The sequence below is a fragment of the Pogoniulus pusillus genome, chromosome 5 (assembly GCF_015220805.1).
Source record: "Pogoniulus pusillus isolate bPogPus1 chromosome 5, bPogPus1.pri, whole genome shotgun sequence".
Lineage (NCBI taxonomy): Eukaryota > Metazoa > Chordata > Aves > Piciformes > Lybiidae > Pogoniulus > Pogoniulus pusillus.
In genome coordinates, this window is record NC_087268.1 from 33,528,001 (window position 1) to 33,540,458 (window position 12,458).

Here is a 12,458-nt window from a genome sequence, read left to right on the forward strand (position 1 = left end):
ACGTGAGAGCTGCAAACGACCCCTTCGCCAACGCAGAGAACGCCCGCCCCCGGCTGTGGCCTCAGCCACGGCCCCTCACGGCGGCAGCTTGAGGCACCGCATCATTTTCGTCTTTTATTCCTCATTTTTCCTTTGGTCTGTAATCCCACACCCCACCCCCCGCCCCGGCATTACGCGCAAAACCTGCTGCTTCAGCTTCGTCACAAACGGACAAATAAAAACCTGTCCCGACGGCCTAAGTCCGGGGAGGCAGCTGCAAGCGCGTATAGATGTTTGCCTGACCCCAGCCTCACTTCACCTCCTGGGCATGTGCAAAGAGGTTTCCCCAGTCGCTCTCTGAGCAGGAAGAATTGTAACTATGATCAGAAACAGCTCGGGGTCGAACATCGTCAGGGTAGCCTTATCCGTTCATTCCTGGCTTTTATTATTGCTGCCCTCTCCGCACCACCCCGCACCGAGCGCTGCACGCTTCGTGAGGATCCCTCACCACGGAGCCAGAACCGGGAACCGTCGCTAGGCAGCCCTCTCCCGGGCCCCCGGCACTCCCCCTTCCTTCCCCCGTTCCCGCAGCACAGAGAAAAACAGAGACTGGCAGGGCCGCCCCCCCCGCCCACGCCGGCCGGGGCCCCTTCCCCACCCCGCGGCAGTGAGTCGCGCCCCCTCCCCTCCGGCCTTCACCTCCCGGCAGCTGGGAGAAAAAGGCGCCCATTGATCCCCAGGCGCGGCAGGCACTAGTAAACAAGGCTAACACCTCTCGCCCCCGCCCCCCCCCCCCCCCCATCAGGGACAGACCGTGCATGCCGCATGAAAGAGCGCGACTGGGAGCGGACAGCCTGGCAGTGGGAGGCGGGACGGTGAGGCGGGGGCTGTTCTCCCGCCTCCGCCGCTCGTTCCTTAATTGCCTTGCCGCGCCGTGAGTCCTCTTGCTGGGGCCAGGTTCGTTTCCAAAGGAAACGGGGACACTTGTCTTTATTCGTCGCTAACGCGCAACACCTCGATAAATTAATTTAATTAGAACAGAGTAATAGTGACATCCTCCTGCCCAACTGCCCGCCCTCACTAGGTGGCATTTTCTCTCTTCACATCAATAGCTACTGCGCGGGGCGGGAGGAGCCGGCCCCCGAGGGGAGCGGCGGAGGGGAGCACACGACACGACGGAGACGATCGCAGCGACTCCGAGTGTTTAGGGAGGAGGGAGGGGGGCGTGGGCGCGAGCTGACACACCAGGTGGAAGAGTGCGCGTATAGCGGCGGGGGGCCGGGGGGGTGACCGCCGTGCGTGTGTGTGCGGAGAAGGCTGACGCACACGCGTTTGTGTGTAGGTGTGCGGTGGGAAGGCTGGCGCTTTCGCACACCCGGAAGCTCAGATCTGGGGGAGGGGGAAAGCCGCTTCAGGCAGGTCGGCAACACCTGATGGCCGCGGAGAGCTACGCCGCTGTACTCCGCCCCGTGTCCCGTCCGCCAGGGATACGATGGCTGGAGAGGAGCAGTGTCTAGGCTCGCCGGGTATACTAGCTGTCCCCGTCATGCCCATACTCCGGCACGGTTCAGGCAGCGTCCGCGTAGGGCAGTGGTAGCTAAGCTGGGGGGCGAACAAACCGACTCCCGCTGTGCGTGAGGGGAACCGGAGGCTGTGGGCGGGAACACTCCCGCCGCGGAGGGGCGGGAGGTGAGTGGGGGGCGAGGCTCCCATCTCCCAACAGCGTTTCGCTGCCTCGTTCCCGAAGGCGCGCCCCGCCGTCCCATTGGCGGGCTGGGCCGTCCTTCGCGCGGAGCAGGGGCCAGTGCGGGGCGGTGCCGGCGGTGCCCGCGCTCCGCCCCGTCTCGGTGTGTGAGCGTCTCGGTGAGGCGGCGGTCACGTGTTGTTTTGCTCTTTAGTTGGGGCACTCGGTGCGCGATGTGTTACTTACGGCGAAACTCCCGCTGGCGCCGGCAGCAGCAGTGGCTGGGAAGCGGCAGCAGTGGCGCCGCCGGTAACCGAAGCGGAGAGGACGCCCAGCAACCGCCGGCAGCACCCGCTGCTTAGAGGCGACGGCGGAGAGCCCCGCTGCGGCTCCGAGCAGCTGCGCTCTTCCTGCGAAGGAATAACTTTATTTTACCCACTTCTCCTTCACTTTTTCTTTTTTCTTTTTTATTTTTTTTCCTTCCCCACCGCTTCTCTTCATTTATACATTTTTTTTTCCCTGTGGCACTCAGCCCGCAACCTCATTCGGCGGCGGCAGCAGCAGAGGAGCCAGGCGGTGTTGCCAGCGTCGGGTCGGGGATGGCGAGCCCCGCCGTGCTGCCCCCCCTGAGCTCCCCTCCCGGCCCCAACCTGAACAACAACAACAACAACAACCAAGGCGTGAGGAAGTGCGGTTACCTGCGCAAGCAGAAACACGGCCACAAGCGCTTCTTCGTACTGCGGGGCCCAAGCGGTGGGGACGAGACGGGGGGCGCCCGGCTGGAGTACTATGAGAACGAGAAGAAATGGAGGAACAAGTCTGGGGCGCCCAAGCGGGTGATCGCCTTGGACTCCTGCCTCAACATCAACAAGCGGGCGGACGCCAAGCACAAGTATCTCATTGCCCTCTACACCAAGGACGAGTACTTCGCCGTGGCTGCCGAGAACGAGCAGGAGCAGGAGGGCTGGTACCAAGCTTTCACTGACTTGCTGAATGAGGGCAAGGCGGCGGCCTGCCAGGGGTCCCCCCACCGCCACCTCGCCTCCCCCTTCTCCGCCTCCTGCAGCGCGGCCGCCGCCTCTGTGGCCGTCGCCGGCGAGGACCTCAACTACGGGCTGATCACGCCGGCTGCCGCTGCCTACCGAGAGGTCTGGCAGGTGACACTGAAGCCCAAAGGCTTGGGGCAGAGCAAAAACCTCACGGGTGTCCACCGGCTCTGCCTCTCGGCTCGCACTATAGGGTTCGTGCGCCTCAACTGTGAGCTGCCCTCGGTCACGCTGCAGCTGATGAACATCCGCCGCTGCGGTCACTCCGACAGCTTCTTCTTCATTGAGGTGGGGCGTTCGGCAGCCACCGGTCCCGGCGAGCTGTGGATGCAGGCGGACGATTCGGTGGTGGCTCAGAACATTCACGAGACCATCCTGGAGGCAATGAAGGCACTGAAGGAGCTTTACGAATTCCGGCCTCGCAGCAAGAGCCAGTCTTCATCTTCATCCTCCTCCGGGGGGGTCGCTGGCGTCGGCGGCAGTGGCGCCTCCGCCACTCACCCCATCACTGTGCCCGGACGCCGGCACCACCACCTGGTCAACCTGCCTCCCAGCCAGACGGGCCTCCTCCGTCGCTCGCGCACTGACAGCCTTGCCGCCGGCACCAAGTGCACGCCGTGCCGGGTGCGAACGGCCAGCGAGGGCGACGGCTGCCGGGTGGGCTCGGTGGCCGGTAGCCCCATGAGCCCAGGCCCCGTGAGGACCCCCCTCAGCCGTTCGCACACGCTTAGCAGCGGCGGCCGGCAAGCGGGGAAGCTACTGCCAGTGCTGCCTGGCGGCGGCTTGCAAAACAGTCGTTCCATGTCTATGCCCACCTCCCACTCGCCCCCATCTGCCACTAGCCCACTCAGCCTGTCCTCCAGCAGCGGCCTCGGCTCCGAGCCTGTCCACTCTCATCACCCGCAGCGCCCGTCTAGTGGCAGTGCCTCTGTCTCCGGCTCCCCTAGCGACGCTGGCTTTATGTCCTTCGACGAGTACGGCTCTAGCCCGGGAGGCGACCTGCGGCCCTTCTCGTTCTCCTCCACTGCCAGCAACCGCAGCAACACCCCTGAGTCGGTGGCTGAGACGCCCCCGGTGCGGGACCCCGGGGGCAGCATCGACATCTACCGCTACATGGCGATGGAGAGGCCCCCGAGCGGCCGCCTCTGCTACCGGCCCTGTCCTGACGCACCCGCCGACAAAGGCCATCGAAAGCGGACCTACTCGCTGACCACCCCGTGCCGACAGCGGCCCGCCCAGCCGCAGGTCTCCTCCGCCTCCCTCGATGAGTACACACTGATGCGCGCCACCTTCGCCGGCAGTGCTGGCCGCCTCTTCTCCTCCTGCCAAGCCGGGGCTTCCCCCAAAGTCACCTACACCCCCTACCCCGAGGACTACGGGGATATCGAGATCGGCTCCCACCGCAGCTCCGGTAGCAGCAGCACCAACTTGGGGCCGCCGGCAGGGGGGGGAGGAGGAGGGGGAGATGATGACGGCTATATGCCCATGACCCCTGGCGTGGCTGCAGCCTTAGGGCAGGGAAGCCGAGGCGGCGACGACTACATGCCCATGAGCCCCACCAGCGTGTCCGCCCCAAAGCAGATCCTGCAGCCCCGGGCGGGTGTAGGGGGCGGGTCCCCCGGGAACGGGAGCAGCTACAAGACTAACTCACCCGGGGAGAGCTCCCCTGACGATAGCGGGTACATGAGGATGTGGTGTGGCTCCAAGCTGTCCGTAGAGAGCTCGGACGGGAGGCTACATAACGGCGACTATATCAATATGTCCCCTCGGGAACCCCATCACGGGTCTCAAGTTCCCTCCCTCACCCCTCCGGACTTATTTTTCTCTCCTTCGGGGCACGGGTCCGGCGAGCCCCCGAAGCCCGGTTGCTGTTCCTACAGCTCCTTACCCCGCTCTTACAAGAGCCAGGGGCTGGCAAAGGACAGTGACCAGTACGTCTTCATGAACTCCCCGGGGAGGATCATCCCGGAGGAGGCAGTGTGCGGAGCAGGCCAGTCACCTGCCGACACCTTCTCCTCCTCTAGCCACACGGTGCCTTCGCCCCTGCGCCATAGCCGGACTGAGAGCTTCCTGAGCCAGCGGTGCCAGCGGGCGGCCCGACCCAGTCGCCTCTCTCTGGAAACCTTGCGGACGATGCTGCCCAGTATGAATGAGCACCCTCTGCCGTCTGAGCCGAAGAGCCCTGGCGAATATATCAACATTGACTTTGGGGATGCTGCCGTTTATTCTCCCCCGTCGCTACCTGCCGACAGCCCGGCTTCTTCCCTGGGCTCTGGCACGGGGCAGAGGCGTTCCCCTCTCTCTGACTACATGAACATTGACTTCGGGTCACAGTCTCCTTCCCAGTCGGGCACAGTTTCAGTGGGCTCCCTAGAAGCGCTCTCGCCAGGCTCTTCCTCCAGCACCAGCCAGCCTGACGGACATTACATGAAGGCAGCTGTGGGGGTGGCTTGTTCGTCCAGCCCATCTGACGGCGGGGATTACACCGAAATGACCTTTGGCATGGCCACTACACCACCCCAGCCCATTGTTCAGAAGCCAGAAAGTGCCCGGGTTACTAGCCCCACAGCTGGGGTGAAGAGGCTCACCCTCTCTGGGGTGGAAGCTTTCATTCTCTCTAGCCCTCCCCCAGACCCGAACCGAGGGGCCAAGGTCATCCGGGCAGATCCCCAGGGGCGCAGGAGGCACAGCTCGGAAACTTTCTCGTCCACCACCACTGTGACCCCCGTGTCCCCCTCCTTTGCACACAACCCCAAACGGCACAATTCGGCCTCGGTGGAGAATGTGTCCCTCAGGAAAAGTGAAGGCCTGGAGGAGGAGCAGGGTAGCAGCCCGATGTGCCGGGAGACCTCGGCTGGCTTCCAGAATGGTCTGAACTACATCGCTATTGACGTGGTGGATGGGACCTTGGCAAACTGCGACAAAGCCAGGTTGAAAGCCAGTCGTGTCCTCAACGGGGGCATCAACGGAGTAGAGATGAGCGCCTATGCCAGCATAGACTTTCTGTCTCACAACCTGAAAGAAGCAAGTGCTGTGAAAGGTGAGTAGCTACATCTGACACTGCCTGCCATGAGTTTTAGTGCCTAGTGTTTGTTATTTACCACGGGGTTGTGTTCTGTTGAGTAGGGCACATTTTCCTCTCTTCCTTAAAAGTATGTCTATCCCAACACATCTTGTAATAGTCTCGTAGGAACTTGCTGGCTCTTTGTATGAGAAAAAGTTTAATTTTGGGATATTTCTTTACATCTGAATTTTACTGTGCTATTATGAGTGTATACTTCTGAGTACCCCAAGAGAAGCTAATGTTTACATGGTTACTATGTTTGGGCTGTACTGCAGAGTTTTCTTATGTAAGATCTTGGAACATGTTTGGAAAATGTGACTAGAATAGTTTATGTTGATGCAGCTTTCAAATACTGTTTTAAAATGTAGAATGATCGAGTTAAGGCAGGGTTGTTGGACTGGGGACATAATACTACAAAAATAAAACAAAAATCCTTGTCTCTTTAGCTGGGAAGGTCAATTGTATCAAATTGAGAAGGATAAATTTTAAATCTTGGTTTTGAAATATCTGTTTCAAAAGTTTAACAGTAAATCATGTTGAGCACGGAATGTAAATTTTAAAAAAAGTGATTTTTTTAAATCAAAAGTCACTACGTGCATGATGTGGCATGTTGTATTCACACATTTCACTTAAAAGGCCCATCCCATGGTGGTGCGTAACTATGTTCCAGTTGGCAGCACAGTTCCAACATGAGTGACCAGTTGTCTGACTTGCTTTTATGTAAGTTGCAAATGCTTGGTGTTCAAAGACAAAAGGAAACCAAAGAAGCCTGAAACTTGGTGTGAAAGAGAATGTATGTATTGATTATGTAGCTGTTCCTTTGTTGGGGTGCTAGTTATGTTGTTTCAAAAAAAAACCTACCCAAAAGCAAACAAAGAAATACACACACACACCCCCCAGTAGAAATCTGCCTCCTCTTGGTGAGTGAGAATTTTTATAGAACTAGGTGCTGATTGAGGAGGGCACAGAGCATCCAATCAGTCAAGGATTAAAAGTTAACGATGAGACGCTGTAGGGATTCTCTTTGCTCTTGAATTTATGCAAGGCATGGTACTTCAAACTCGTATGCACATATAACTGTAATAGATGTTTATGGGTCTGGCTAGGTGAAATGACATACCCACTTAAAAGGAGTTGCTTGGAGGGTGAGTAGATTTTGTTCCTGTATTCGCAGTGCTGATAGTGGTCATCAATAATAAGCAGACAGCAACAGTTTGCAAGAGCCAGTTGCAGGTTTTTTTTTCTTCTGTTCTCTCAGTAGCTAGATGAATTTGAAGAAGAAAATATTTTTTCTTTTGATAGGAGGTACAGGAAGATGGAAAAGATGAGAGACCCACCGTTTGCAGAGCAAGCTTTGATTGTTGAATGAAATGTCAGTTTGAAAGCATGAACGCTTATTCTGAATGACTTGGAAAGGTTGAGGGCTGAGCGTTACTTGGCTGTTCCTTTTAGTTTTATTTGGGTCATTTTCAGGATCCCTGTGGCTTGACTGAAACTGGTGCAGATGCTGCAGTGACCGTTCTCCTCACCCAGCTGTGTGATTGCAGCCCCAGGCACCGACCAAACCATCGCGCCCCTCACTTTACAAAACTGAGTTCTTACAAAACTGAGGAGTTTGTCTCGAGCCACCAACAGTCCCAAGTTCAAACTGAGCCCTATGTTGGGAAAGAGCTATTTCCACAGCATTCCCCAAACTGCTGACCCTACAGGAGGGGGAGAGAGTGGAGCAGGCACTGGTTACAGAAAAAACCTGGAGTGGATGGCAACACAGTCACCATGTAGGTGAAAAGCAGGAACGGAAGGAGATGGCCTATCTTCCGAAGGAAGGGGAACCGACCGCTGGCCTTCCCCTCCAGTAGACAACAGAATAGTGCAATAAACGGCCGTGTTGGCGTGGTGCACGGCGTACAGAGAGGAGGGTGCATCTCTGCTCTATGTTTGTCAAAGGGCGGTTATAAGCTTGCCTTATTATAATATTTAAACTGCATGCAGGTTTATTTTTCTGGGCTCTCATGAGCTTTTAAACACAAACTACATTAAGAGGTGTTGTGGAGAAGCTCGTAGAGACTTGGTCTGTCTGTAGAAGTCTGTCTTCTCCACTATCCTGTTTACCTGAGTGTGCGATGGATGCCTCCTGGGCATGCTCGAGGTATTAATGCTGCCAGTATTAGGCCAAGGCAGTAGGGAAAACCGTACACAAACATCAGCAGCAGCCTGAAGCGTCAGGTACCAAAACCGTGGTTTTGCGGGTTCATTGCACTTGTGGCAGGCAAACTAGAAAAGTCGTAGCACAGGGATGGAAAAAAAAAATCATAAAGAGCTTTATTGGTGTAAATCGAATCAAATCATTAATTTTTACAGGTTTCCTAGTTTCTCTTTTGGTTTTCATTAAGATTTCACATTGTTTGTTTACAGAAGGGCTTCTGCCAGTGTTTAAAAACATCAAGTACTATGCCAGTGTATTTGAATTTTAAACCTTGTGATTTGGGACACTACTAAGAATTTAATGTTTTATGGAGAAGCACATATGCAATTTAGAAACTATTTTGAGCGTAAGCAAGGTTATTTTAACATGGGAGTAATTCATGTGGATTTAAGATAATCTAATTTTGTAAAAATCAGTGGCTTACACATGAAAGCTTATGTATAATTAGCATTGTTTACTTAGTTGTTTGCACTTTTAAAATTGTCTTTTTAAGTATTATTAGAAAAGCTTTACATCTTCAAAACTTCTCAGAAACCAAGTGAGGTTTCTAGCAATTTTAAACCAATAGAGAATTGACATATATTTGATATTTAGAACAGGAAGATCTCAGAGATATGGGGTAATTACTTTCTCAGTAAGTTAGTGTTTTGATTTGTGTAGAATACATGTAAAAAACCCCAGCTTAAGTTCTGTGGCAGCAGATGTGTTTTCTTGTGGAAAAGTGTTTTAAGGGGAGATTTGTATGATCTAAAGGTGGTTGGTTTTCATGTATAGCTTGCCTCTGATATCAGTAACTTACCTCTGCTGTAGGGAGTGCTGTGCTTTTGGAAATATCTGTCCATGTTATGCTGTCATGGCAAGAACAAGCAAGTGCATCCACAACTGCTGTCAAAACAAAAGAATTAAAAGATTGCTTGAAATTTTCAGTTTGTTTAGTTTTACTGTGTTCTGAAAGTCTGCAAATATTTAAGAATTGGAGAAACACTTGCCTTCATTTGATGTGTAAATAAATTACTGGTTGGTTAAAGCTTGTAACTGTTGATAATTAGCCTTTGTTCTTAAATTATGACTGCTTGTTTGCTTAAAAACATATGAGCTGTGTATGGTGTTTATTATTTATGGAGACACTTATAGTAATTTTCCTCATAGAGTGCAAATTATTTATTTCAATATATTTATGACTGATTACATCTACTTTTTATAGTAGATCTGAGTTCTAGTGAAGTCAAGTGGGAGTTCTCTGTCTGTTTTGATAGGGTTAAAATTTTATTCTTTATGTATAAACCTGACATTCTTAAGTAAAATTCCCATTAAATTTGTTGGGTGTTTAATAGGGAATTTTGCTTAATTGAAAACACTAGAGTTGAGTTTTATTTTCTTTTCCATTAATGAAATGCTCTGTAACTTATAAATGTTTCTAGTAGTTGGTCTAGTTTTCTAAAATTAAACAGATACTACATTTCATGGTGAAAAAACACCCTGAGGAGTGTTTTCCTCCTGTTTTAGCTTATTTTGTGTTGATTTATTTAAAGAAGTTATCATCTGTAATGTAGCTATGTAAGTTCCTAATAAGGTGATATTTTGATAATAATGCCCTCTGCCTTGTCAATTAGCTTTTACTTTTGTGAGGGTTTTATGATTGCACCTAAACAATAAAAAGCCTATTTTAAGAAATCTCTTCCTGTGTCTTTCTGATGGCATTTTAGATTATTGAAGATACCACCTTAATTTCCTTCTTGGGAATTATTTTGAACAGTAAATAATATCAAGGGTGGGGTTTTATATTGTGGGTTTTTATGTTTGTTTGTCTTTTTCAGCCCTCTAACGTTGTAAAGTTTTGATTCTCAGAGTAGCATGAAAATGTTTGTCTCTTCAATAAAACTTGTATTAATTTTGAAATGGCATCTTAAAAGTATTGTTTTTTTAACTCATACTTAAAATTTTGAGGTTTTCTCTTACAACCTCTGAAACTCAGGTCTTGTCTCTCAGATTACATTTTAACAGATGTCCAAACCAAAATTGTTAGGTCTAAGCCTAGTAGTGTCACTCTGCAGAACACAAAATGTAAACTGAAGTTATCTAAGATTAAGTGAAGCCTTTGATATTTTAAATTACATTGATTATGTGCATGTCAGCTTTTTACAAGCAGATATAATATTAAAATATGATACATCTATTAGAATTTTGTTTGGCTTTATACTTTAAATTATGTTTACCCATACTGCTCATAGAAAGAAGGTCATGGTTACTTTGAGTTATTTAAGATAAATTGCTATAGACCAAGTTGAATGGTGGATTTGTTCTAAAATGAACCAGTACAGTCATTGCTCAAGGCAGAGGAAATGCTTAGGTTGATGATTGCTTCTGATTATTTGACTTCTTTCAAGATAGATATAGAGACTAATGTTCACTTGTAAGTAAAATAGATAAAGGAGTGTTTGAACAGAAAGACTATTGGGACATGTTTTATATGGTGGTGTTTCTTGGCTTTGGTTGTTTTGTTGTTTTTGGTTGTTTTTTTCTGTAAGGAGGGAATAATACGGGTTTCTTTGCATGTGATTTACCATTATCTTTACATAACACTGATTGCCTTAGAATGCTGAAGTGGTTTAAAAGTCAAAAAGTTAAGCTAGAGTCAATGTAACCTAAGTTCCTTTCCTATTTGGCACTTAACATGTATATCCAGTTATTTCTGTTTAATTAAAAATTTCTCTAAACCACCATTAATTTGTTTCTCCTAAAAAGAGAATAAACACATAAATGTATATATCTTGGTTCTTCACCCCCTCCCCTTGGTTCGTTGAGGTAGTGGACATCCATGTTTTGTGTCTGGGTGTGTTGTGTATTGGTTACAGCACACTACATTAGGATTTGTGGGAGTTTTAATGTTATGTTGGTACAGTGTGTGTAATAGCAATTTAAAGTGAGTATAGCAACTGACTAGATAAATTAGACTGTGTAATTATCAGAATTTCACATCTCTTAGGTTGTAATTTCTCAGTGTTTGCTTAGAAGTGGTATGTGTGTATGTGGAAACAAGTAACATACTTTGAATTTTTAGAAGATAATGTAGTGACCCCAAAGTTCAGGTATGTTTTTGTGTGTCTTTTGTCTAGCTCATAGCTATTTTTAAAGGGTTTGTGCATGTATGTATATAGAGCATCAAGAGTGGCAGCCTTGAGAAAGCCAAGTTCAGCTGGGTAGTGTCCTTGCTGCCAGTTGTTGGGAAAGGATGCAGGAGCAAAAGCAGTCTTTTCAAGGAAATATTTTCTTAGGCTTTTCTTGTTGTGTTTTGCTTAACTTTGTTTGTTTTGTGTGCTCATTTGGTTGGTGGTTTATCTCAACTGCCTTTAGCTATACATGTGGGCATCTTGGGTTAGTCCGCCAGATGCTCTCCGGAGCCAGCAAGGGTGACTGCTCCCACGTCTTTTAAGTGAAAGTTACAAAGTAGGATTAATTTCCCCTTGCATCTTCTCTCAGCTATAGGGGAGACCAGGATTACCGATGTAGGTTGTATTTGCAGTTTCCACACTAACTGAGGTAGGATGAATCCTTTAGATGATGATGTCTGTGTTTAAAGCAAGCTTTTAAAGCTTTGGTATTATAAACTTGATCCAAATCACAGAGAAATCAGTCTAAAGATTGCTTACATCTTTACACAGAGGCACACCTGAAAAATACAGATCATGAAGTGGTAAAAGTGCTAGCCCATATGGGAATATCTGAGGCTCACACAAAGACAGCAGTAGTCTGTAATCACTCCTGTGATGCCAGTTAGACAATAACACTGAGGTATAAGTATGACGACACCAATTAGTCTGGTAAGTGTGTTCACATTTGCATGGAGTTGTGCTGTTGCTTGGTAGCAGAGCTGCAAATGGACCCATAAACTAGCACTGTTTAGGAAAGATGTTTGATAATGAGAAATCCCTTTGGAAATCAGTGTAAAAGGCTGAAGACAGTATTTGGAGTTCTGCTCCTATCTATTTTTTTTTCTTTCAGATTATTTATATTTTTATTCAAAAGAGATGGTCTCAATATTCTTATCAGTGATGACAGCCCAAAATTGTGTATAGGTGTATCAAAAGTAGTAATTAAACCCCAAAACATAGAGAGTTCTTGCAGTGAAGAGCAATGCACACTGGGAAGAAGTGCATTACAAGCTAACAGTGGGGAAATACTTTCCAAAATAATACTTGCTACTGAGGTGGGTTTTTTGTTTGTATTCACACCCAGATTTGCCTGTCTTAGTTCAATACAAGTTCTCTTGGAATGTATGTGGCGTTTGGTTTTTTTTAATTTAAATCAAATGTAGAAATAGTTAAGAGGGGGAAAAAAACCCAACAACTCAAGCCCCAGACTAAGCCCCCACCTTTGGTACTGTCTGTGTTGTAGGCGAGTAATGCAATAGCCTGATTCCATAGATTAGGAATGATTCAGTGTTTTGTTTACATTATTTGTCAATCTCTTCAGCATCCT

At 49.3% G+C, this 12,458-nt stretch overlaps 1 protein-coding gene across 3 annotated transcripts in view; it reads left to right on the top strand.

Moving 5' to 3' along the window:
• The first annotated feature begins 1,869 nt into the window (after nt 1-1,869).
• The window catches only part of IRS2 (insulin receptor substrate 2), a 29,571-nt gene continuing 18,982 nt past the window's right edge, over nt 1,870-12,458 (top strand). The window contains exons 1-2 of one of the 3 annotated variants that reach the window (XM_064143760.1): nt 1,870-5,749; nt 7,076-9,657. In XM_064143760.1, coding sequence (XP_063999830.1) covers nt 2,263-5,749; nt 7,076-7,101 — 3,513 coding nt within the window. In that variant the 5' untranslated portion in view covers nt 1,870-2,262 and the 3' untranslated portion in view covers nt 7,102-9,657. Of the gene's footprint in view, nt 5,750-7,075; nt 9,658-12,458 lie in introns of those variants that run through there. The other 2 variants (XM_064143761.1, XM_064143762.1) reach the window with 2 other exon arrangements.